Below are 23,330 nucleotides of genomic sequence, written 5' to 3'. Positions count from 1 at the left end.
CGTGGATGGAAGGAGTACTGGGAAGCCAACCGATGTGTGTTGTGCCGTAGTAAATGGACGATTGAGTGATTTATTGCAGTAGTTTAAGAGAATAATTTCGCTGAGTTTATTTTATATGCATTGGTTGTTATGTTTTTTTTTATGTTTTGTTTTATGTTTTATGTTTTTTATGACTCTTTTTCACACGTTTCATATTTCACAGGTCTCGATCATGCACGTTTTCATAACAAAATGAGTTTGAATTCATAATCGATATACTTCATAATTTCAAATTAAAAAGTGGCATGTAAACATGAAAATAAATATATCACATCCAACTCATAGTATAGTTATGTCCTCGTTGAACCACCTCACCACTCCTGACCGCCACAACGGCCCAACTGGAAAGCATGGCGTCACATTGTCGATGTCGGATCTCATGTAAATCGACTTTGACTCGGATAGCATGCTTGGGGCCGTGCCCGCTTCAGTTTTATGTCGTCCTTTATTAATAAGTTCTATTATTGCACGCACTTCCTTTACGCCATTCTCTCTTCCGATTGATGGATAAATAACAGTTTCCACTAGGCGCCAGAATGGAGGTAATTCATATGAGCAGGGATCGTCGACGTTTTGGGCCAGACTACCATGTTTGTGCCGAGACTGCCTTTTGGCTAAATGCAAGTCTACGACATACAAGCGCCTTGCCAATAGTGAGACTATGGGCTGCATTGACACAGTGACAACAAGACACAGACAACTGCAGACGACGGCCATGTTCCTCCGCTGCCAAGCAGTCGTGGGCCGGCATTGTGACGATAATCAACAAAACTACGAACGCCATCCGCGACGATCGTTTCCTCGTTTCCCTCCCACGATGAGACGGTCGCAGTGGCCGTCTTGGCCTCTTGGCCTCTTGGCCTCGTGAGTGCGCGCCGACGTGCCGTTGACCGTGATATTCGTGGCATTCGTGGCATTCGTGGCATTCGTGGCTTTCATGGTGGGCATGCGATGCAGAGGTGAACCGAGCGTCCCCTCCCCGGGACGGGCTGGCCGGGATGGATATTGAGGTACGGAGTACAGATGAAGGGGGAGACAAGCGAGGTGCGTGTATTAATTAATACAACGGGTCGAGCTCTCCTGGTTTTCGTTTTCTTGCTCTATTTGTTTCCGCTCTGCCTCCACCCGAGCACTCAAGGCTGCGTATCTTCTACGTGCGTCTCGCCACGCACCTCGACGCTCCTGTGATCATCACGCCGCCACCTGCTCGGATCGACAGCACCGACCCGACCATGCTTCGTCGACGCATCTGCACGACATTGGCCGTGCTGGCCACCACGGCCGCCCACGTCGCCGCACTCGGCCAGCAGCGCATCATCGCCTTCAACAACTCCGTCGCCGGCAGTCTGCAGCTGGCCGGTGGCGCCGCCGCGGCATCGTCGCCCGGCCGGATCCTGGTCTCGTCCAACGACTACTGGGGCGTCATCCGCGCGGCCGGCGACCTGGCGGTCGACTTTGGCCGCGTCACCGGCACCAACCTGACGCTGTCCAACGGCGCGGCCGGCGCGGCGCCGGCCTCCTACACCTACCACCCCGTCAACAACAAGAACAACACGGTGTACAGCACGACGGGGACGGCCAGCTTCGCGGGCCCCGCGTACGCCGCGCCGGCCAATGCCAGCACCGTGATTGTGGCCGGCACGCTGGGTCACTCGGCCGTGGTGGACGCGCTGGCGGCGGCCGGCCTGCTGGGCGACCTGGCGCCCGTCGCCCGTGGCCAGTGGGAGGCGTTTGTCAGCGTCGTGGCCGACGTGTCGTCGGTGGTGCCGGGAGCCGGCCGCGCGCTCGTGATTGCCGGCAGCGACCCGCGCGGCACCATCTACGGGCTGTACGACGTCAGCGAGCAGATGGGCGTGTCGCCGTGGTACTTTTGGGCGGACGTGGCCGTGGCGCAGGGGCCGGCAACGGGCGGCATCTTTGCGCTGCCCACGCGCAAGGTCCAGGCGTCGCCGTCCGTGCGCTACCGCGGCCTGTTTCTCAACGACGAGCAGCCGGCGCTCACGGACTGGGTGGCCACGCGCTGGGCCGACACGGGCGTCGCTGCGGGCACCGCCGGCTTTGGCGCCGCGTTCTACGCGCTCGTCTTTGAGCTGCTGCTGCGCCTGCGCGCCAACTACCTGTGGCCGGCCGTCTGGGCGACCATGTTCGAGGTCGACGACCCGGCGAGCCAGCCGCTGGCCGACGCCTTTGAGATTGTGCTGGGCAGCTCGCACACGGAGCCGATGATGCGCGCGCAGAACGAGTTTGGCGCCTTCTACACGGCGGCCGGCGCCGGGCCCTGGGCGTACAACCTCAACAACCAGACCATCGACGCCTACTTCCGCTACGGCGTGCAGCGGGCCGCGCCGTACGCGCGCAACGCGCTGTGGACCCTGGGCATGCGCGGCACCGGCGACACGGCCATCGAGGGCCTGGGCACCGCCAGCATCGTGGCCATGCTCAGCACGCTGGTCGCCCACCAGCGGCAGATTCTCGCCGACGGCCTTGACGCCGACGTCCGCGACGTGCCGCAGATGTGGTGCCTCTACAAGGAGGTGCAGTCGTACGTCTTTGCGGGCCTCGCCGTGCCCGACGACGTCACGCTGCTGTGGTCCGACGACAACTGGGGCAACGTGCGCCGGCTGCCGCGCGCGTCCGAGCAGCGCCGCGCGGGCGGCGCCGGCGTCTACTACCACTTCGACTACGTCGGCGACCCGCGCGACTACAAGTGGATCAACACCGTGCAGCTGGCCAAGACGGCCGAGCAGCTCGGGCTGGCCTTTGCGCGCGGCGCCGACCGCATCTGGGTCGCCAACGTCGGCGACCTCAAGGGCCTCGAGCTGCCCGTCAGCCACTTTTTCGACCTCGCGTACGACCAGCCGCGCTGGGGCTATGGGGGCAGCGGGGGTGCCGCCGCACGCCATAGCGCCGTCGGCGAGTGGACCGCGGCGTGGGCGCGGCGCGAGTTTGCGTCCGCCGACCCCGCGGCCGTCGCCAGCATCGTCGCCCGCTACAGCATGTACGCCAGCCGCCGCAAGTTTGAGCTCGTCGAGCCGCAGACGTACTCGGTGCTCCACTACGGCGAGGCCGACGCCGTGCTCGCGCAGTGGGCCGCCCTCGTGGACGACGCCCAGCAGGTGCACGACGGCCTCGCCGCCGCGGACCAGGCGGCCTTTTTCGAGACGGTGCTGCACCCCGTGCTCGCGGGCGCCCTCGTGCACCGCATCCACACGGCCGCCGCCACCAACGCCCTGTACGCCGGCCAGAAGCGCAACGCCGCCAACGCCGCCATCCAGACGCTGCTCGACGCCTCGGCCGCCGACGCCGACCTGACGCGCCGCTGGAACGCGCTGCTGGGCGGCAAGTGGGCGCACATGATGGACCAGACGCACCTCGGCTACGACGGCTACTGGCAGCAGCCCATGCGCAACACCCTGCCCGCCGTCACCTATGTGCAGACCGCCTTTGCCGCCCTCGCCGGCACCCTCGGCGTCGGCGTCGAGGGCGCCAACGCCACCGTCCCCGGCGACGACAAGTTCCACGCCAACTCGGGCAACACCCTCACCACGCCGCCGCTCGACCCCTTTGGCCCGCCCCGCCGCTACTTTGACGTCTTCTCGCGCGGCGTCGAGGCCTGTGCGTGGACCGCCGCCGCCAGCGTGCCGTGGGTGTCGCTGTCGCCGGCCGCCGGCACCGTCGGGGAGAACGGCAGCGACACGCGCGTCCACGTCTCGGTCCACGACTGGTCGCAGGTCGCCGCCTCCACCACCGTCCGCATCAACATCACCAGCGCCTGCCGCGGCCTCGACCGCTACGGCTTCAAGCCCGCCGCCGTCCTCGTGCCCGTCGTCGTCCGCCGCGTGCCCGCCGCCTTTGCGCGCGGCTTTGTCGAGTCCGACGGCACCGTGGCCATCGACGGCGCGCATTACCAGCGCATTGTGCCGGCGCCGGCGGGGCCCAACGTCACCTACCACACCTTCCGCGACTACGGCCGCACCAGCAGCGGCGTCGGCCTCTGGCCCCTGACCACCGAGAAGCTGACCGCCGCCACCGCCCCCGCCCTCGAGTACGCCCTGTACCTCTTTGCCAACACCACCGCCAACGTCACCGTCTACCTCTCGCCGTCGCAAAATTACCTCGGCGACGACATTCCCCTCGAGTACACCATCGCCCTGTACCCGTCGTCGTCATCGCCACCCCCAGCGCCCGTCCATGTCCAGCCCGTCGGCCCCTCCATCGGCGCCGACATGCCCGCCGGCTGGGGCGCCGCCGCCGGCGACAGCGTCTGGGGCCTGACCGGCAACCACACCACCACCTCGTTTGCACTCGCGTCCACGCCCCAGGCGTACACGCTCCGCATCCAGGCCCTGCTGCCCAGCGTCGTCGTCCAGAAGATTGTCGTCGACACCGGCGGCGTCCGGCCGTCCTACCTGGGCCCGCCCGAGAGTTTCTTTGTCGGCCGCGACCACATCGGCACCTACAATGCCACGACGTTTGCCGACACGCCGGGCACGCTGGGCGGCACGGCCACCACGAACTGTGAACAGGTGTATAGGGCGTGAACGAGGGAACGAAGAAAGGGGGAAACACTGTAATGTAAATAGGAATCAAAATGAAGGACAAACAATGAAGTGACACACAGCACATCGATGCGGACGTGTCGTCGGCGTGAGAGTAGCAAGACATCCAATACAAATACTACAACGGCTCCAATGTATGCAGGCCAATCTAAATCAAAAACACTGCACAATACATGCAAGCAGGAAAGGAAAACAAGGCCAACGCCAACGCGCAACTGGCTTTTGAACGTCTCGCGAAATTTGTGACACGTGGTCCGTCTTTGTCTCGTCTTATGTCGTGACGACATCCAACCGCCCAGCGTCTTATGCCTCTATAGAGTCCGCCTCGGTCTCGGCTGCCGCCACAGTGTCCGCCTCCGCTTCGCCCGCCTCCGCTTCGCCCGCCTCCACCAGCACGCTGTCCCGCGGCGGAAAGTGCGAGAACATGAGCACCGCCATGGCCACCACGGCCAGCGCGCCGTTGCAGTAAAACGTCAGCTGCGCCTGCCCCACGTCGGCCAGCGCCGCGAAGACGTAGCCAAACAGGCCCAGCGTCGCCAGCCGCGCCATGTTTTCCACGAGCGTAATGGCGTTGAGCGCGTCCGCCCGCTGCGACGACGGGCACATGGTCGTGATGACGCCCTTGGCCGCCGGCGCCGAGCCGGACCCAAACGGCAGCAGCACCGTGATCAGGTACATGTGCCACGGCTGCGTGCCCAGCGCGGCGCCCGCCGTGATGATGCCGTCCACCAGCAGGCTCCACCGCAGAAAGAAGAGGTCAAACGCGTACGCGGCCTTTTCGTCGTCGGCGGCGGCCGTCGCGGCGTCCTCGGCGTCGTCGCCGTCGTCGCCGTGGGCCAGAGGACTGGACTCGCCCGTGGGCACCGTCACCAAGATCGGCTCTTCCTCGACGAGCGTGGCGTTGGGGGCGTCAAACTGCTCGGGTTGCGTGGGGATGTCGGGGATGACGGGGGTGGCGACGGCTGTGGCGGCCGCGCTGTTGCTGCTGCTGCTGCTGCTGCTGCTCGACGGGGACGTGGCTGTCGCGCCATAGGATTTGACGGTTGCTTTGGGCGTCTTGGCGGTTGTGGACACGGTCGCAGACGATGATGACGACGACGACGACAGCCGGCGGTTCGTCCGCTTGGCCCTGCGCTCCTCACGGGCCCGACGTGCAAACCAGGCGCGGCCGGCATCGATGATGCGCGGGAAGATCAAGACGAGGAAAAAGGCACGCATAAAGGCGTTGCCCGACATGAGCCAGCCGTTGTTGGTCTGGTCAAAGTCGAACGTGGCCGTCGCGTACATCTGCAGGAGCATCGGCGCGTATCCGGTGGCGAGCTGGGCACGTTAGTAACAGTGGTTTGTCGGACGGGACAAGAGACGAGGAACGGAGAGACGAGGAGAGAAGGACGTACGACACCCAGGAATTCACCGCAGCAGAGAAAGAAGATGCCGTAGTGGCTGGCCACGCGGCCCGCGCGGAGACGGATTTTTTGCGGCAGCATGACCTTGAGCGGCTCCAGGAACCCGGCCAGGCCGCCGGGCCGGTTCGTCTTGGCGCCGGGTCCGCTCAGCGACTCGGGCGAGATGTACGGCATGGCGTAGTGCGCAAAGGCGCTCGCAAACAGAAACAGGAAAAAGGCCGTCTGGAAGGGCCGCACGATGCCAAACGTGTCGCCCACCACGCCGCCCAGCAGCAGCCCGATGGCCATGCCCAGCATGATGACGCCCTGCAGCTTGCCAAACAGCGCCGTCCGCTCAATGGGCGCGACGACCTCGCCGGCAATGGTGTTGACCACCAGGATGTAGCCCGCGGGCCCGCCCAGCACCGTGATGATCTGCGTCACCTGGAAGATCCAGATGCCGGCCTGCCCGCCCGCGTAGACGCCGACGACCTGCGTCGCCACGCGCAGGGCCGGGATCGACGTCTGCAGGACCAGGGCGGCGCGCGGGCCCAGGCGCTTGACCTGCCGGCCCGAGATGAAGAGGTTCCACGTGCCACAAAAGGTGGTGCTGATGCCCAGCAGGCTGACCTGCCGCGCCGTGCCCGCGGTGATCTCGTTGCGGCTGCAGCGGTCGCCGGGGCCCGTGAATGGCGGGTGGTTGCTGTAGAACACGTCGCACTCCATGAGGCGGAACGCATAGAAGATGGTCACCTGCGTGAAGCTGAAGCTCAGCGAGATGATGAAGCCGACGAGCAGCACGCGGTTGGCCGGGCTCCAGAGCGACGCCAGCCAGCTCGTTTTCGGGGTGGCCGTGACGGCGTCGACGCCATCTTTGGAGAGCGGCCGGGAGAGCGTGGCGTCGGCGTCGACGGGCGTTGCTGCGGCCGAGGTGTTGGCGGTGACGGTGGTCGCCGTCGATGCTGTCGAGAGCAGCGGTGTCCGTTCACTGGCGGCCATGGCGCGGAAAGTGCGGATAGATGAATCCTGTCTTCTGGGTTGACCTGTGAGGAAGGAACCATCCAGTGCGGGACGTCCCAAAAGCGAAGGTGGGATACGACGTGCGTAGCCGGGAAGGAGCGAGCGGATGCCGGCCAAAGTGGACAAACGAGGAAAGAGGAAGGTGCAGCGACGAACGACGAAGTAGATGAGGCAGGCGCGAAGGGAAACAAAAAAGAGCAGGTAGAAACAACGGTAGAAACAATGGTAAAACAATGGTAAAAACAAATCGTCACTTGGCCTCGTGCTGCCGTTCAGGAAGAAGAGTTTCCCTGGGTCAAACTTTCACAACGGCCTGCCGTGCCAGATAGGAAATAGTGAGGTCTGTACGAGGAAAGCGAGACGTTGGGCCAAATGCTGCACCGCAAAATACGACAGAAAAATCAGCAGACTAAGGGGAGACGTGACGAAAGAGGAAAGTGTTTTAATGAGGCTGACGAAGTCAGACCGTTCCCTTCCCCACGGCACTAAATGCTAGTTTTGTTTGGCTGTTGAGCCTCTTCGTTCGGCGTGGTGATGTGCCTCCGGCGCTGCAGTGGCGAGATGCTGACCGCAAGAAACAGGAGGAGAGATGGGAGGAGGAGAGATGTTGGGGAACAGAATGACGGGAAAACAATTGACAGGGACCTACTACCCTTCTTCTATGTCGTACTTGTTCACGGCGAGCTACAGTCCCTTAGTAATTGGGACGAACGGCTCTCTCACCGTTCGCGGAGGCTCGTACTATGCACAATCCTCTCGGAAAGGCGCAATCGGCAGCGGGAAGCCAAGGCGAGAAGGGAGACAAGCGACAGCCGTGTGTGGAAAAGCTAATCAGATTGCACGTTTGCAGAGTTGGCTGCTTTGCTTTGTCAACCGCTGGGAGGATGGGGGTGGCAGCTGCGGGGGCCACCCGTCGTCCCTCCGCGGACTTTTACTGTATCTCCACTCCCCGGCCGCCATCGGCGCGATGCAGCAAAGCAAGGAGTAGCCCTGGCGTATGATTTGGTGCATGGAGCCCGAGCCGATGCCCTGTATTAATGCTCCGTAGTGGTTGGCTGTATTAGACGACGGCAGGCTATCGCGCCAGCGACATTAATCATCAACAGGCGTAAATGCAGTGCAGCGCGCAGCCATTGTGCCAAAAGAAGATACAGCATACGTAGACTCTGAGGACCGTCGTCTTGTCCAGATCCCTGCGTGGCTAGGCGGTCCCTCTGCAGATGACGAAATGCGTGGTGCACAATTTGGAGCTGCAATGCCGCCATCCGATGCACTGTGGCTATCGAAGCTGTTTGATCAGGGCAGAGCAGGTCCGGACGGACGAGTCTTATTCTGTTGGTCAATTCCGAACCGGAAAGAAAACATAACGAAAGTCTCCCATTCGTCGTCGCTGCTCATTGTGTCCTCTGCTCGAGAGGCCCATTACGCCCTTATTCGTTTTCACGTAAGCCGGACAACAGTTGTCCCCGTCGAGCCGCCTTGCTCTCTTTGTTCTGCCAAGTCCAAAATAAGGTGCCGCTCGGACGCCGGCAATCGGGACTCCTCCGTGCCGATGGCAGATCTCGCGAATCATGGTTGCGGCGTACATGTAATTACTCTGTGCATGAGTCCCTGTGCGATGTAAGGGCCATGAAGAGGCACACGACCTCGGCCAGAGAGGAGAGCATGAGCACAGGAGGCATCGTCTACTGGTTGGCTCGGTGCTATTAATAAATGCGTAGGGCGACCGCGCAGGGTTTAATTAAACCGCAATTTAAATCTGCCGGACAATGGTACCTGGTCCATTCAGCAGCTGCCGCATCAAGCAGGTGCCTGAACCGGAAAGTGGCAAACAAGACTGCAACCAGCAATGCGGCGTCAAGTGCTACAGCGTACGCCGCGTGAATACCGTTGTGACAATCCAGAATCAAAGCAACTCAAGGCGAGAGACACCCTCGAGGCTGCGTGTCTGAACGTGTCTCGTGTAGGCTGTACAAATGTCATTCTCGAACACCCTCACATTCCCATCCTCTGCGAGCAGTTTTCCCTCGAGGCATTTATCAAGACCCTGACGCACAAACGCACAACTACGTATGGGAAAGAAAGAAGAAAGGCAGGTCCACATTCGTCTAAAACAGCGACCGTTCGCACTCTGTAGGGCACAACATACCCGCCGTTTTCTTTCCCGTTTTTACATTTGGACAGTTGTGAAACAACGACGGGAAAGGAGCCTCTCTCCGCAGCTCCCAAAACAACAGTATTGATCCGACATGTGATGTCCACCACTGTCGTTGACGGCCTTGTCTTGCTTGATCCCTGTTGACCGCCAACCAGACTTGGTGGTCCGCCCTATCAACGTCCAACTACTCACAGACATCCAACAGTATCTCATTTCTCGTCCCCGGCGATCTGCTCTTGGAGGGGAAGGTGACTAAACCAGCGCGTGGTCTGCCGTGCGCCTCAGTGTAAAGGCCGATCCCTGCCCTATAAATCTTGCTAGTACATTCTCTTCAGAGAAAGAGAAAGATTGCAGGGAGAAGCATCGTGTCGTTGTACAACGCAGGACATCCTCTCTCGCACAACTGTCTCCCATCTCCATGTTTTGCGATGACGGCGGATACATCGTACACTGAAGTACTCAGACAGACCTTGCCGGCCAGATGTTCTTCGTAGTCTGCCGTCCACCGCATGTGGGCTGGACCGAGACCTGTGTTTGACTGTGACGGCAAATCTCAAACAGCCCTGCCATTTCGTGCTAGTCCACCCACAGCTGGCCAATTGCGTGTTATCTTTGGATGCGCTACCACGGGACGCCACGCACATCGTAGATGGAAGGTGCGCACAAGGCAAGACACGCAAGAGGGAAAACGACTGAACGGGCACAAGAGGAAAGAGGAAAGAGGAAAGGAAGGACATGGATGGACCCTGGGGAAGCGACGATCCACGGCCACCTGCCCTTTTTTGTCCCCGGCTGTCGTTGGCACAACGTCCCATCTGCGACGCCGGTCACAACCAACACCAACCGTACTGGCCATCGTGCGGGTCTCGTCCATCGACTTCTTCTGTACGGGCCACTCGTTCAGTTTCTTCTCGGCCTGCGCGGCCTGTTTCTTATAATACAAGATGCGAGTCCTCTTTCTGGTTACTCGACATCGTTCTTTCCCATTTTGTTGACTCGAGTCGCTCTTTCCGTCGTTGGTCCGTTGCTCCTTCCGTCTCGCAAACTTGTCCAGGCACAAACATTTGTTGTGATCGTACCTTCCTAGTTTTGCGATTGTTCGATTCGAGCCTGTGTTTACCACTCTGTTTGCATCTATTCTCAGGGCATCTATTCTCAGGGGATTTTTGGTCGTCTTTCCCCCTTTATCTCTCATCTTCCATCCAAACGCATCTTCCACCGAAACAATATTTTGTGTTCACACTTTTTGGAACTTAGAATACAGATCCACATCAACACTCGCACATACACTCCCACTCTCTATACCACCCGTTGTCACGATGAAGTTGGCCTCCTCCGCGGCAGCCCTCGTGCTCGCCAGCGCCTCTTCCGTCGCCGGCATCCGTCACCATGGCCACTTGAAGCCGCCACCGCTGCCTCTCGACAACCTCACTACCAGAGACACCAACACGGACCATGTGATGCCCGCCCGCAAGATCCGCGGCACCAACAACTTCTGGCAGTCTTCGTCCTCGGCCTCGCCGCCTGCCCTGAAGAACTCCCCGGTCTCCTTTGCCGCGAACGCCAACATTGGTGTGAGCTTCTTCCAACAGCAGGTGGACCACAACGACCCAGCCCTGGGCACCTTTGGCCAGCGCTTCTGGTACAGCACCGAGTTCTGGACCGGCCCCGGCGCCCCCGTCGTTCTCTTCACGCCTGGCGAGTCGGCTGCCGAGGATTATACGGGATATCTGACGAACCGCACTCTCACGGGCCAGTTTGCCCAGGCCATTGGCGGCGCTGTCGTCATGTTCGAGCATCGGTATTGGGGCGAGAGCTCGCCGTTCGACAACCTGACCACCAGGAACCTGCAGTACCTCACCCTGGCCAACAGCATTGCCGACGCGACCAACTTTGCGCGCAACGTGAAGCTTCCCTTTGACAATTCCACCCGCAGCAACGCCCTCCACGCTCCTTGGGTCCTGTCCGGCGGCAGCTACTCGGGCGCCCTGACCGCCTGGGTCGAGCACGTCGATCCCGGCACCTTTTGGGCCTACCACGCGAGCAGTGCCGTTGTCGAGTCTATCGGCAACTTCTGGCAGTACTTTGAGCCGGTCCGCGAGGGCCTGCCCAAGAACTGCAGCGCCGATGTCGAGCTCGTCATTGATCACATTGACTCGGTGCTGACCGGCGGGTCAGCCGCCGACGTGAAGGCGCTCAAGGACAAATTCGGTCTGGGCGGCGTTGCGCACAATGATGACTTTGCCAGGTGGGTAACATTCAGAAATCGCAACTTACAATCTACAGCTCGCAATCCACTACCACCACGTAACTAACATACGCAGTGTCCTTACTGGCGGCCCAGGGGCGTGGCAAAACCATGACTTTGACTCGGGCTACTCGACTGTTTACCAATTCTGCGACTACGTTGAGGTACGTCTCGCCGTCCTTTGCAATCTGCCATCTCCCTCACGCGTACCACTAACAACGTCTCAGAATGCGGTTCCCGGCGTGTTCAACTCATCACGCAAGCCCGACGCCTTTCCCAGCGCATCTGGCGTGGGTCTGAAGAAGGCGCTCAATGGCTATGCCAAGTTTGTCAAAGACCAGCTGCTTCCCGGCTACTGCGAGAGCTTTGGTCCTGCATTCCAGGGCAAGCTGAACTTGGACTGTATGGACAGCCACAACGCCTCGAACCCAATCTACCTGGACACGAGCGTCGACAATGCGATTGACCGCCAGTGGACGTGGCTGCTTTGCAACGAGCCGTTTATGTACTGGCAGACCGGCGCCCCCAAGGGCACACCGACGCTGGTCTCTCGCCTTGTCGATTTTGATTACATGCAGGCCCAATGTGCCCTCTACTTCCCCGATGACGACGGCTACACCTTTGGCTCCAGCTCGCGTATTGGCAAAACCCCCGACGATGTCAACGAGTACGACGGGGGCTGGTCGGTCACCAACACAACCCGCCTCATCTGGGCCAACGGCGAGTTCGACCCTTGGCGGGACGCCACAGTGTCGTCGGACTTCCGCCCTGGTGGACCTCTGGTGTCGACACCCGAAGCGCCCGTGAATGTCATCCCCGGTGGCATCCACTGCAGCGATCTGATCTATGCCAATGCGTTGGTCAACGAGGGCGTCATGGCCGTTGTGAAGGACGAGATTGCCACGATCAAGGGCTGGGTCGACGAGTTTTACAAGAGCAACCGCAAGCGTGGCAGCCAGTAAGGGACAAAGAGGCCGACGACTTGCTTTCAAATGAGCATTTACTTCGTTTTTTTTCATGTTTCTTTTCGCCTGTCATGTCTTATTTCCATTTCTTCGCCTCTTCTTGCACATATATTTTGGCGCCACTTGGACGGCTCGTCATGGATAAAATAAACGTTCATTCTGTACATAGTTTTTGGGCTTCTTTTGGATTATACAATCACCAACTTTTCAGTTCGTTTGTCCCACATTGGGCCCATTTGCTACTCTCCCTGGCTCGGTATCACATAGCGGCGTGATCTTGCCTCTGCGCAGCTCCTCGGCTGCTTGTGCCGAGACCTCTGCCCATCTTTCCCGAGTATCGGCCTCGGCGTCAAAGGCATACAGCCACCGGTTGCGGATCTTGATGGACTCCGGGTCGATTTCCACACCTTCGTCGATGTTCTTGAGCGCATTGTGCCATCGGTCACGAAGGTCCTCGCCATTGGTCTGGCTCTGGCGCACGCGATCGAACCGCAGCTTCTCGTACGTTCGCGTGGCCAGCGCGACGTCGCCTTGGGCCAGCGACAGGCACACCGCCAGCACGCCCGCGCTCTCCGTGGCCTGGCTGGCCCCCTGGGCACTCGTCGGAAGATGCGCGTGGCAGCTGTCGCCCAGCAACGCGATCTGGTGCGACTGCGCAGACACCCACGTCGGCAGCGGGTCGCGATAGCAGATGATCCAATCCAGACACGCGTCTGTGGCCTCGACGGCCGCCCGGATTCGGGGGTCCAGGTCCGCCACGCACCGCCGCACCTCGTCCATATTGCCCGGCTGGAACCACGACTCGCCCGCCAGCATCTCTGCCTCTCTCTGTCTCGTCGGGATCTTGCGCGTCACGATCCAGTTGAACTCGGCGCCGTCCCGCAGCGTGTTCTGCACCAGATGCGTGTCCGGCCCGATCCAAATGTTGACGCAGTCGTGGTCCACAAACTGGCGGCATCCTTCGTCGTCGATGGATGCCAAGAGATCGCCTGGAATGTAGGCCCGGAAGCATGCGTACCCGCTGCTGCGAGGCGCGTCCGCAAACCCCAGCACCAGCTCCCGCGCCCGCGACTTGATGCCGTCGGCGCCCACCACGAGATCGGCGTCGTCCGTTGTGCCGTTGGCGAAATGGACAACCACTCGTTTTCTGGTCCTCCCGTCGGTCGCATCAGTCGCATCAGTCGCGTTGGTCGCGCCGGGTCTCGAGGCTGGCTCTGGCTCCTCGTACGCCACCACTTCCCTCCCCATCGTCAACGGGATGCCCGCCGCCCGCACGCCCGCCAGAAACGCCTCGTGGTAGTCGCCCCGGTGCCCAATGCGCCCGGCCATGTCCATCAGCGGCTGCGTCGCCAGCACCTGTCCGTCCTGCCACCGCCGGATCTGCATCGTCTCTGAGCTGTTGCCAATCGACGTCAACGTGTCGTGGAGATCGTCCGTCGCCTGCCACCGCTTCAAGAGCTTGAGTGCGTTCTCGCCAAGGCCCAGCGAATCGCCTAGCCGCCGGAACGCGCGAATCTTTTCGTAGACGACAACGTCGTGGCCATGCTGGCGCATCGCGAGGGCGGCCGCACAGCCGCCCAGGCCAGCGCCGACAACAATGACTGTTCAAGACGGGGCTGTCAGTAGAGAAGAGAAGGAGGGAGAGGTGGCGAGCGGTACCTTTCATTTTATCCGAGGACATGGTAAGTTCCGAGCGTTGCGTTGTGAGCTTGATGCGGTGCTTTTCTGCCAAGCTTCCGTTGAGCAACCGCTATCCCAAGATTGCAACCTTGTCGCAGTTACTTATGTGATCTTGCTGTGGTGAATTCGTTGATATTTCTGTGTTCTCTGCACACATCACTTTAGGCAATGTCCAGCAATACCCGGGTCACCATTTCCTGTCCTTTTTCGCCTTTTACATATGTCCTCTACTAGATTCGTGGTTTCGTCTCCCGCTTCCATTCTTTTCCCCTGCTTCGCGAGGTGGCACAGCTGCACGACTTAACAATCGCAGCCGTCGGAACTTACCTCATTTGCCGAGCCATGGCACGACAGACATTCTCCACATCTCCCGTCTTTCCTTTCCCCTCTTACAGAAGGCCATTGGTGCCATTGCCTCTTCTGGCCATGTTTGACGTTTCTCATCGGGAGCGTCCCGCCGAATTCGAACTAACACAACCGGTTGCCCGTGGTCGACCGCATCCCCGAGTTTACCCCAAGATGCGGGGAAAACAAGGCACAGTCAAGGCGAACGCTCAGAAGCTCCACGCGCGTCAACATCCCGCCCATCTCCGGCTCGTTACAAAGAAAATGGTAATAAAGATGGCGCGCAGCGGCCAAGGCGCCGTCGAATTGCTCAAGTATATTTCCGTGAACTGCTCAAGGGGCCCGAAATGTGTCTATCCGCGACACGGACTTATATGATGAGAACGTTGCGAGATTCACAAAACTGTAGCTTGACAACTTGACAACCGACGACAGGGGCGCAGCCGAGTTAACCACAGCCAACCGTCAACAGCCGTATTCACATTCAGCATGTCTTCCGCAACCGCCAAGGTTGCCACCCTCGAGGAGGCGTACAGTGGCCCGCCGCCACGTCTGCAAGACGAAGCGACGGCCAAACGAGACCGCATCGCTGCGAGCCGAACGCTACCGGCGCGGTTCACACGGCGACGTGGTCTTCAACCACCACCCGGCATGTCGATCGACGCGTTTCTGGCAGCCGTTGCGGAACTGCGTGCCGAGCTCAAAGGCGGCGACGACCTCATCCAGGTCAACGACGAGGGCGTCGATCTCGTCGATGGCTGGTACCTCGACAAGCCGGCGTCGACACACGATGCGTTCCATGTGGCGGACCCAGAGGCGCTGGCCAGCAGCGCCGTCATCTTCCCGCGGACCACGGCCGACGTCCAGGCGATTGTGCGCTGGGCCAACCGGCACACGTCGACGTCCAAGGACGGGAAAGCCAGAGGCATCCCGCTGTATCCCATCTCCATGGGCCGCAACCTGGGCTACGGCGGCGCGGCACCGCGCATCCCCGGCGGCGTCGTCCTCGACCTCGGCCGCAACATGCACCAGATCTTGGACCTCGACGGCGGCAATGCTAGCTGCATCGTCGAGCCCGGCGTCTCGTACTTTGCGCTGTACGAGGCCGTCCAGCAGCTCAACGAGGCGAACAAGGGCACGCAGACACCACTGTGGATCGACTGCCCCGACCTCGGCGGCGGCTCTGTGCTCGGCAACGCCGTGGACCGCGGCGTCGGCTACACGCCCTACGGCGACCACTTTGGCAACCACTGCGGCATGGAGGTTGTGCTGCCCGACGGATCCCTGCTGCGCACGGGCATGGGCGCCCTGCCGGGTGCGTCGGATGCCGACGGCCAGGAGACGGACAACACGGCGTGGCAGTCGTTCCAGCACTCGTTTGGCCCGGCCGTCCACGGCCTGTTTTCGCAGAGCAGCCTGGGGATCGTCGTCAAGATGGGCTTCCACCTGATGCCCGCGCCGCCGGCTCACCAGTCGTACTGCCTGACGTTCCCGCGCGAAGTCGACTTTGCCGCGATTGTCGAGGTCATCCGCCCGCTCGCCCAGCAGGGCGTGCTCGGCAACATCCCGCAGCTGCGCCACGTCGTGCAAGAACTCAATGTGACCGGCCAGCCGCGCGCCACGTTCCGCCAGGGCACCACAGAAGCCGATGGGCCGCTGACGGCCGACGAGGTGCACGCTGCCGCCGCCAAGCTGCCACTCGGCGACTGCGCCTGGGTCTTTTACGGCACGCAGTACGGCGCGTCCGCCGACGCCCTGCAGGACCAGATTGCCGGCCTCCACCGGCGCTTCTTGGCCGCCATTCCGGGCACCCGCCTCGTGCTGCCCGACGAGGTGCCCGGCGACCACTACCTGCACGCGCGCGCCCTCGTGTGTGCCGGCGTCCCGGTCCTGCGCGAGCTCGACTGGCTCCACTGGGTGCCCAACGGCGCGCACTTGTTCTTCTCGCCGATTGCGCCGACGCGCGCCGCGGACGCCCGCGCGCTGCACGCGCTGATTTCGGAGCTGCACGCCGCGCACGGCTTCGACCTGTTCCCGACGCTCTGCGTGGCCGGCCGCGAGATGCACTACATTTCCAACATTGTGTACGACCGGGCGGACGCGGACGCCAAGCGGCGGGCGGTGCGGCTGATGCGGGCGATGATTGCGGCGTGCGCGGCGCGGGGTTTCGGCGAGTACCGGACGCATCTGCTGTTTGCCGACCAGGTGGCGCGGACGTACAGCTGGGGCGGGCAGGCGCTGCTGCGGCTGCACGAGACGATCAAGGACGCGCTGGACCCGCAGGGAGTGCTGGCGCCAGGACGCAACGGGATCTGGCCGGCGGCGTACCGGGGCGAAGGGTGGGAGCTGGGCGTCGACGACGTCGACCTGGACGTCATTCAGCCGAAGAACAAGCAGGCGTGACACTACATAACGTACAGTTCTGCCGAGTTTCTTTCGTCAAATGATATTAAAATGTAAGCTGAAAATGGCAGCAAAATGCTAGAGACGCCGTGGCGCTGTGCGCCAGATCTCGGAAATTAAGAACGATGAAAATAACCTGCGAAAAGATTGGCAAATGCCTCTTTAACAAACCAAACCAAACCCAAAACGCCGGCCAATGCATCCTGTACAAATACAAAATCAAAATGAGGAAGCAAAACAAACGACCGACTGGACACTGCCACATCAAACGCCACCCTCCTCAAGCGGTCAGATGGCCATCGCAAGCAGCCCCTCGTAGGCCCGCTCGACCGTCTCGGCGCCGACGCCCGGCACGTTGCGCAGCTGGGCCAGCGACGCAATGTGGTGGACCGGCGTGGCGGACCGGCTCATTGTCTCGGCGTCGGCCACGCCATCGTCCTCGTCGTTGTTGTTGTCATTGTCCTCGTTGCTGCCCTCGCTGTCGTCGTCCTCGCTGGTCAGCTCGGCGCCCGCCAGCCCGCCGCCGCGCTCCAAGTAGGCCACGAGGCCGCGAGCCGTGCGCGCGCTCATGCCCTGCAGCCCGCGGATGCGCGCGACGTCGCGCGAGTTGACAATGTCGAGCAGCTTCTTCTTGCGCGGGGTCATGGCGGCCATGGCCATGGCGCGGCTGCGGGACTCGTCGTCGGCGTCGGCGCCGTCGCCGTGGGGGCTGGAGGAGCCGGGGCCGCTGGACAGGGAGGTCTTGGCCGCCTTCCGGCCGGATAGACCGCGGCTCGAGAGGCTGCCAGAGCGGCTGCCTGTCAGGCCCCCACGGCGGCGGGGTGAGGGCGAGTAGTAGTAGACGGACTTTTCGGGGGCGCTGGCGTAGTTGAGGGCCGGGACCGGGGTCGGCAGGTCTTCGTCGTCCTCTTCCGCGTCGGCGTCAGCGTCGGCCTCGTGGTCCACGTCGCTTTCGCCCGCAACATCGATATCGACCGTGGCAGGAACATCGCCTGCGGATGCCGTGCGGGCGCCCATGCGGCCGATGCGCCGGAACGTGGGCGTCGTCGGGGTCGTGAGGGCTGTCGAGGCAGCCGTCACGGCCCGCTTGCGCTTGTGCGGTTGTTGTTGGTCAAATTGCTGCTGCTGCTGCTGCCGAGCCGTCTTGCGCGGCGAGCTCGACTCCCGGCGGGCCATCTTGGTCTGGAGCTTGGCAATCTTGGACAGCAGCTTGGCCTGGCCCGGGAAGTAGGGCAGGGCCTGCTTGTAGTAGTGCAGCGCGACGGCGTCGTCGCCGACCTCCTTGTGCTGGCGGGCGAGCAGCAGGAAACGAAGCCCCTCGGTGCGGGGGTCGTCTTCGCTGCGCGCCGCAGCCGCATTGCTGTCCTCGATGCGGCGCTCCAGAGCCTCGAGGCGCTTCTGGACCGCCTCGCTGCTCAGCAGGTCGCCGCTCTGCGTGCTGCCGGTCGTGGCGGCCAACATGCCGGCAGCCAAGGTCATCGTGATGGTGTTGTTGGTGGTGTTGTTGTTGTTGGCCATCTCCTGTTGCTGTCGTAGCTGCTGCTGCTGCTGTTCTTCTTGGTCACGCGCCGCCAAGGCCTCGGCCACCTTGCGCTCGATAATGGCCTCGATCTGCTCGGCCGAAAACATGGGCGTCGATGCCGAAACGGCGGCCGGTGGCGGTGCGGGTCGCGATAGGTTGGATGCCGAGTAGGGGTGGATCGACGGCCGTGCCAGCTTCGAGGTGCGGGTGTCTGCCGTTCTGGACTCGGCGGCCTCTGACGGCCGCGCCTTGGCGGCACCAATCTTGGACGTTGCGAGAGACGGGCGCCCGCTCGACAGGCTGGAGAGAGGCCCCATGCGGGACGACACAGAGGAGAGGGACGACGCCGTGGTGGATGTGGGCAGACTGGGCCGTGTTGCGGATGGTGTGGCTGTCGACGACGGTGGAGGCGGCGGTTTTGCTACAGCGTGGTCAGTATATACCATAAACGCTTTCGCAGGCTTGTCGGCCGCGGCCCGGGCGGCCGCATTGCCCGTCTGGATGTTGTGCGTGTTGCTCGTCAACGCGCGCAGCGGTTGACGGGCCAGGCCAGACCCACTTGTTGAAGACGAAACAGAGGACGCCGCCGTGGACGCCGCCGAGGAGACAAGCGACATGGTGGAGCTGGCGGCGCTGGCGGCGAGGGACGACGTAGTGGTAGAGGACGACGCGGCCAGGGAGCGCGGCAGCTGCTTGAAGACGACCTCGTTTTCAATCTCGCGCACCTCGATGCGCTTGGCGCGCGAGCTGACGGTCAGGCTGCTCAGGGTGTCGAGGTGGTAGCTGCGGACGGGGGCCAGGTTCAGGATCATGACGGTGATGCCGCTATTCTGGCCCAGCGACAGGATGCGCGTCATCTTGGACTCGCGGTAGGGGATGCGCTTCTCGCCGCGCGCAATGGCGTCGACGCACTGGCTCAGCACAAACAGGCTCTTGTTGATGGCGGCCGACTCGACCAGGCGCTCGCGGCCGTTGTCGGTGCGGCGGTTGTCCTCGGAGCCGGCCAGGTCAATGGCGGACGCGGTGCTCTCGCGGACGGCCACGACGGCGCCGGAGCCGTCGTCGGAGCGCGTCGTCTGGGTCAGCTTGACGCGCAGGATGGCGTGGCTGCGCGAGCTGTGGGCGTTGAGCTTGGTCGCGGCGGTGACGCGGTTCTGGTTGGCGGCAATGTAGAGGCGCTCAAAGTCGCGCAGGTCGCCGCAGCGCTGCTCGGACAGGCCGACGACGTACGTCTTGTTGTCCTTTTCGCGCAGCGGCAGCCCCGTCGGCGTGCGCTTCTCGGGCGGCTCCAGCAGGTCGTAGACCTTGTCGTTGTAGATTTCGTAGTACGACAGCGCCACGTCGACGTCGACCAGCCCGTCCGAGTCCTTGGCAAGCTTCTTGCCGCGGCGGAAGACGTGGCTCAGAATGCGCGGGATGACGCCGCGGTCGGCCAGCTTCATGCCGCCGCGCATGGTGTGCGTCTTGCCGGTGCCGGTGACGCCGTATGCGAAGAGGGTGATGTCGAGGCCCTGGAAGAGCGACTTGATGTGAGGAGCGACTGGTGGTGAGGTCAGTGGATGGGCGGAGGAGATTATGAAAAAGAAAACCCCCAAAAAGGAGTTACACCAAAAAAAACACACCCTCTTCGTTAAACAGCTCTTCTTGCGTGGTGGCCTGGTCGTAGACGCCGTTAAAGGTAAAGGCAAACTCCTCGGCCTCGTTCTTGGGGCTCGGGATCTTGACGACATTGGGCGGGCGGCCGTCTTCGGTGCTGTCGACGCGGACAATGACGTCCTTGTCCAGCTCCTTGGGCAGCAACGGCCGCACCCGTGCAACCACGCGGACCGACATGTGTAGATGGAGGAAGCTAAAGACAAGTCGAAAGGGGGAGGTCGGGTCGTAGGTCGAACGAGGTCGAAAAAGAATCGAAAGTAGAACAATCAACGTCGCGATGCATCCAATGCACGCTCGATTCCAGGGTATATCGCTAAACGACAAGACACAAACAGAACAGAAAATACATGAAAGAAAAGAAACCAAACGTCAATGGCTGCCGCGGCCCGTGCTCCGGTCTTGTCGAGTCGTTCTGCCGAGTGCAGGTCTGAATCATGAAGATGCGGGAAGTGTTTTTTGGGTGTGCTATTTCTCGCCATCCAAATACGGTCCGTACTTTCTCAGTGCCTCCTTTGCTCCTTCCTCCGGCACTGTGCGTGGTGAGCGTGTAAAACCACCCCCTGGGAAGGGACGATGGCGCGTCGACCGTGTTTGGGCGGGTCTGGTTGCCAGCAGCAACGGCAGGTGCGATGGAGCGAAACGCAATTGAAAGTGGGCCAGTGCAGCTCGACATCCCAACACGGTTTAGCGCATAATGCTCGACGGGAAGCTTGGAAGGACGGCGATTGAGCAAAAAAAGAACATTTGACATTTTCTCTGACAACCGACAACGACGACAACGACGACACCGCCCGTTGGCCATCAACAAATTTCGCGACAGTCCCTCTCTGTGTCGCTCACACTCGTTTACATCGTGTACACAATGCGCGGCGCTTCGCTGCGGCCGCCAATGGGCGTCCTGCGGTCACGGGCAGCAGCGACGTCTCCTGCATCACACTCCATCTGCCGGCAATGCATCGTCGGCATCGTCGGCACCGTCGCCCGCCGGCGGACCATCCAGATCAGCTCGACACCGGCGACCGAGTTCCCGCGGCCGACGAGCGGCGATGCGTTTTCTGGTAGCGACAATGACGGCCACGGCGGACCGGGCGGCCGGGACGCGGCGGACGCGCGCTTCGAGGTGCTGGGGTCGCCGTACTCGCTGCTGTCGGTGTCGCTGTCGGCGTCGCAGAACCTGTACACGCGGCGCGGCACGCTGGTGTCGGTCGCCGGCAAGCTGGACAATGCGCAGTCGACGCTGTCGGTGCTGGCGCCCGTCCGGCGCGCGCTGCTCGGCATCCCCTTCCTCTACCAGCGCGTCTCGTCGACGACGCCGCTGACGCTGCTGATTGGCACCAAGGCGGCCACCACGACGCTCTTCACGCTGCACCTCGACGGCACGACCGACTGGGTCGTCGCGCAGCGCAATGCGCTGCTGGCGTGGACGGGCCACACGCTGCAGGTGACGCCGCAGCGCGGCGCGGGCACGGCGCGCCTCGGCCTCGCGCACTGGGGCACGTCCTTTGTGACGGGCCGCGGCCTCGTGGCGCTGTCGGCGCCGGGCTACATCTACCCGGTGACGCTGGGCGCGGGCGAGGAGCTGGCGGTGCACCCGAGCCACGTGGTGGCGTACGCGGTCGGCAAGCAGGGCGCGCCCCAGCCCTTCAGGCTGCGGTCGGCGCAGGGCGTGCTGGCGGGCGCGGCCGCGTCGGCCGCGTCGGCGGTGTCGTCGGCGGCGGCCTCGACGGCCCAGATCACCTCGAGGGCCGTGCGCGGCCTGCGGTTCCAGGTGCCCCAGGCGACGTCGCCCCCAGGGAGAGCGACCGATGTCGCCACCGCGACGGACAACGGCATTGCGGCGCGTCTCGGCCGCTTCTGGTCGGTCATGCAGACGACGGCGACGTACCGGCTCGTGGCGCGCGCCCTCTTTGACGCGCGCACGGTGCTGCGCCGCGCGATCTGGGGCGACCGGCTGTTTGTGCACGTCCGCGGGCCGGCCACGCTGCTGCTGTCGAGCCGCGGCGTGCGCGTGGGCGAGGTGCTGACGCGCGACAACGTCAACGAGATTGCCGACGCGGACGCCGGGGCGGTGGCCGAGGCCGTCGACAAGGCGACGAAGCCGGCGGGCGAGCGTGAGCGTGCGGAGGCGGGCACGGCCACGTCCACAGACGCGTCGACGACGGCCATCCACGTGGCCGAGGTCACGGCCAGCGGCAAGGTGGCGTTTACCGACGCCAAGGACTTGAAGGAGTTTGTCCGTTGACGTGGGAGGCAGGCAGGCGTGAGCAACTGACGAGTTACGACCACTAGACGGCGACGAACGCTACACTGTACATTATACTAGGCAGATGGGGGGCGTGGACTGGGGGAGACCTGCGGTGAGACCGCTGGACAGCAAGACAGCATGTCAGTGGCATCGTTCCTATGTGACCATTACCATACTATTTCATTTTGTGAGAACCGTCTCAACATACACGCATCAATGCAAACCACGTGCGTTTGGGCCATCTGAGAGTACGACAGTGGAGCACGGAGTCAAATCTGCTCTCCAGCCAGGAACGCTTCAGCCCAGCCACGAACAAAAGGTGCTGACAAGCACGGCATACGATGTGCCATATACGAATTACGATGTGTACGATGTGGGCTGAACCAGTTGCAGAAGACTGGTTCGACACACCCAGATGTGCCTGCGTCCCGCAATGTCATCCCTTCTCCCCTACTTCCCTAATCCCTAATTCAATCCCTAATCCCCGTCAGCACCCCCACACCTCGGCCCTTCGCGCTTTCAACTCGACATTGGGCTGGCGGCAGGCACAGGCTCGCCTCTCGGAGACGGACTTGCCTGGCATTCCCTTTTCACTTCTGACGACGGCCTGTCGCTTAAAGAGAGTCGTCCGCGCGCACGGCGGACGAGTTGACTGACGCCTGTAGAGGAACAGGTCTGGCGTGGCATGTGCCTTTTTTTTCTTTTTTTTTTCTTTTTTTAATGAAAGCTTATTTTCTACTTCCTTATGTCTCCCCATTATTGGATCGCAATCTACAATAGCCACGCCTCATACATTCGTACTGTCTGCTTTGTCATAATCGGGGGTGATTGTTTCTCCTCGCTTTCACGAGCCAATCCCCGTTCTCCATTCTCCCTTCAGTACGTCCCCCGACACACGATGCGTAATGTCCGTCTTAGGTCGCCAGCCTCGTGCTGGTCATTCTTTCAACGTACTGGTCAACGTGCTGGTCAACGTGCTGGTCAATGTGCATGTCTGACTCATGGGGTGAGCTGGCCGGTATGCATCTTACTTCTTACGCTGCAGATCCTACGGAGTCGTCTCGCTCGTAATTCGTACATCGCAGCGTTCCCCAGCAGCCCAGGT

At 61.9% G+C, this 23,330-nt stretch overlaps 7 protein-coding genes across 7 annotated transcripts; 3 read left to right on the top strand and 4 right to left on the bottom strand.

Moving 5' to 3' along the window:
* Positions 1-575: 575 nt before the first annotated feature.
* Positions 576-4,580, top strand: SPBR_02200 (uncharacterized protein; the record flags this gene model as incomplete). Its single annotated transcript, XM_040760503.1, has 3 exons — positions 576-629; positions 746-903; positions 1,178-4,580. The coding sequence occupies 3 exons, from the start codon at positions 576-578 to the stop codon at positions 4,578-4,580; spliced, it is 3,615 nt and encodes a 1,204-aa protein (XP_040621199.1).
* A 321-nt stretch (positions 4,581-4,901) lies between these two features.
* On the bottom strand, positions 4,902-6,982 carry SPBR_02482 (uncharacterized protein; the record flags this gene model as incomplete). The annotated part of the gene is made up of 2 exons (XM_040760785.1): positions 4,902-5,918; positions 5,996-6,982. 2 exons carry the CDS (start codon positions 6,980-6,982, stop codon positions 4,902-4,904), a joined length of 2,004 nt encoding a protein of 667 aa, XP_040621198.1.
* A 3,498-nt stretch (positions 6,983-10,480) lies between these two features.
* Positions 10,481-12,371, top strand: SPBR_09115 (serine peptidase; the record flags this gene model as incomplete). The annotated part of the gene is made up of 3 exons (XM_040767241.1): positions 10,481-11,409; positions 11,486-11,573; positions 11,637-12,371. 3 exons carry the CDS (start codon positions 10,481-10,483, stop codon positions 12,369-12,371), a joined length of 1,752 nt encoding a protein of 583 aa, XP_040621197.1.
* A 210-nt stretch (positions 12,372-12,581) lies between these two features.
* Positions 12,582-14,055, bottom strand: SPBR_02771 (uncharacterized protein; the record flags this gene model as incomplete). The annotated part of the gene is made up of 2 exons (XM_040761074.1): positions 12,582-13,975; positions 14,034-14,055. The coding sequence occupies 2 exons, from the start codon at positions 14,053-14,055 to the stop codon at positions 12,582-12,584; spliced, it is 1,416 nt and encodes a 471-aa protein (XP_040621196.1).
* A 947-nt stretch (positions 14,056-15,002) lies between these two features.
* SPBR_02614 (uncharacterized protein) lies at positions 15,003-16,777 on the bottom strand (the record flags this gene model as incomplete). The annotated part of the gene is made up of 2 exons (XM_040760917.1): positions 15,003-16,586; positions 16,616-16,777. The coding sequence occupies 2 exons, from the start codon at positions 16,775-16,777 to the stop codon at positions 15,003-15,005; spliced, it is 1,746 nt and encodes a 581-aa protein (XP_040621195.1).
* A 313-nt stretch (positions 16,778-17,090) lies between these two features.
* Positions 17,091-20,157, bottom strand: SPBR_02278 (kinesin family member 22; the record flags this gene model as incomplete). The annotated part of the gene is made up of 2 exons (XM_040760581.1): positions 17,091-19,864; positions 19,947-20,157. The coding sequence occupies 2 exons, from the start codon at positions 20,155-20,157 to the stop codon at positions 17,091-17,093; spliced, it is 2,985 nt and encodes a 994-aa protein (XP_040621194.1).
* Positions 20,158-20,842: 685 nt separating this feature from the next.
* SPBR_02814 (mitochondrial protein) lies at positions 20,843-22,222 on the top strand (the record flags this gene model as incomplete). The annotated part of the gene is made up of 1 exon (XM_040761117.1): positions 20,843-22,222. One exon carries the CDS (start codon positions 20,843-20,845, stop codon positions 22,220-22,222), a length of 1,380 nt encoding a protein of 459 aa, XP_040621193.1.
* Between the last annotated feature and the right edge of the window lie 1,108 nt (positions 22,223-23,330).

This window comes from Sporothrix brasiliensis (assembly GCF_000820605.1).
Source record: "Sporothrix brasiliensis 5110 chromosome Unknown Cont17, whole genome shotgun sequence".
NCBI classification, from domain to species: Eukaryota; Fungi; Ascomycota; class Sordariomycetes; order Ophiostomatales; family Ophiostomataceae; genus Sporothrix; species Sporothrix brasiliensis.
This window is presented reverse-complemented; position numbering and strand designations above follow the sequence as displayed.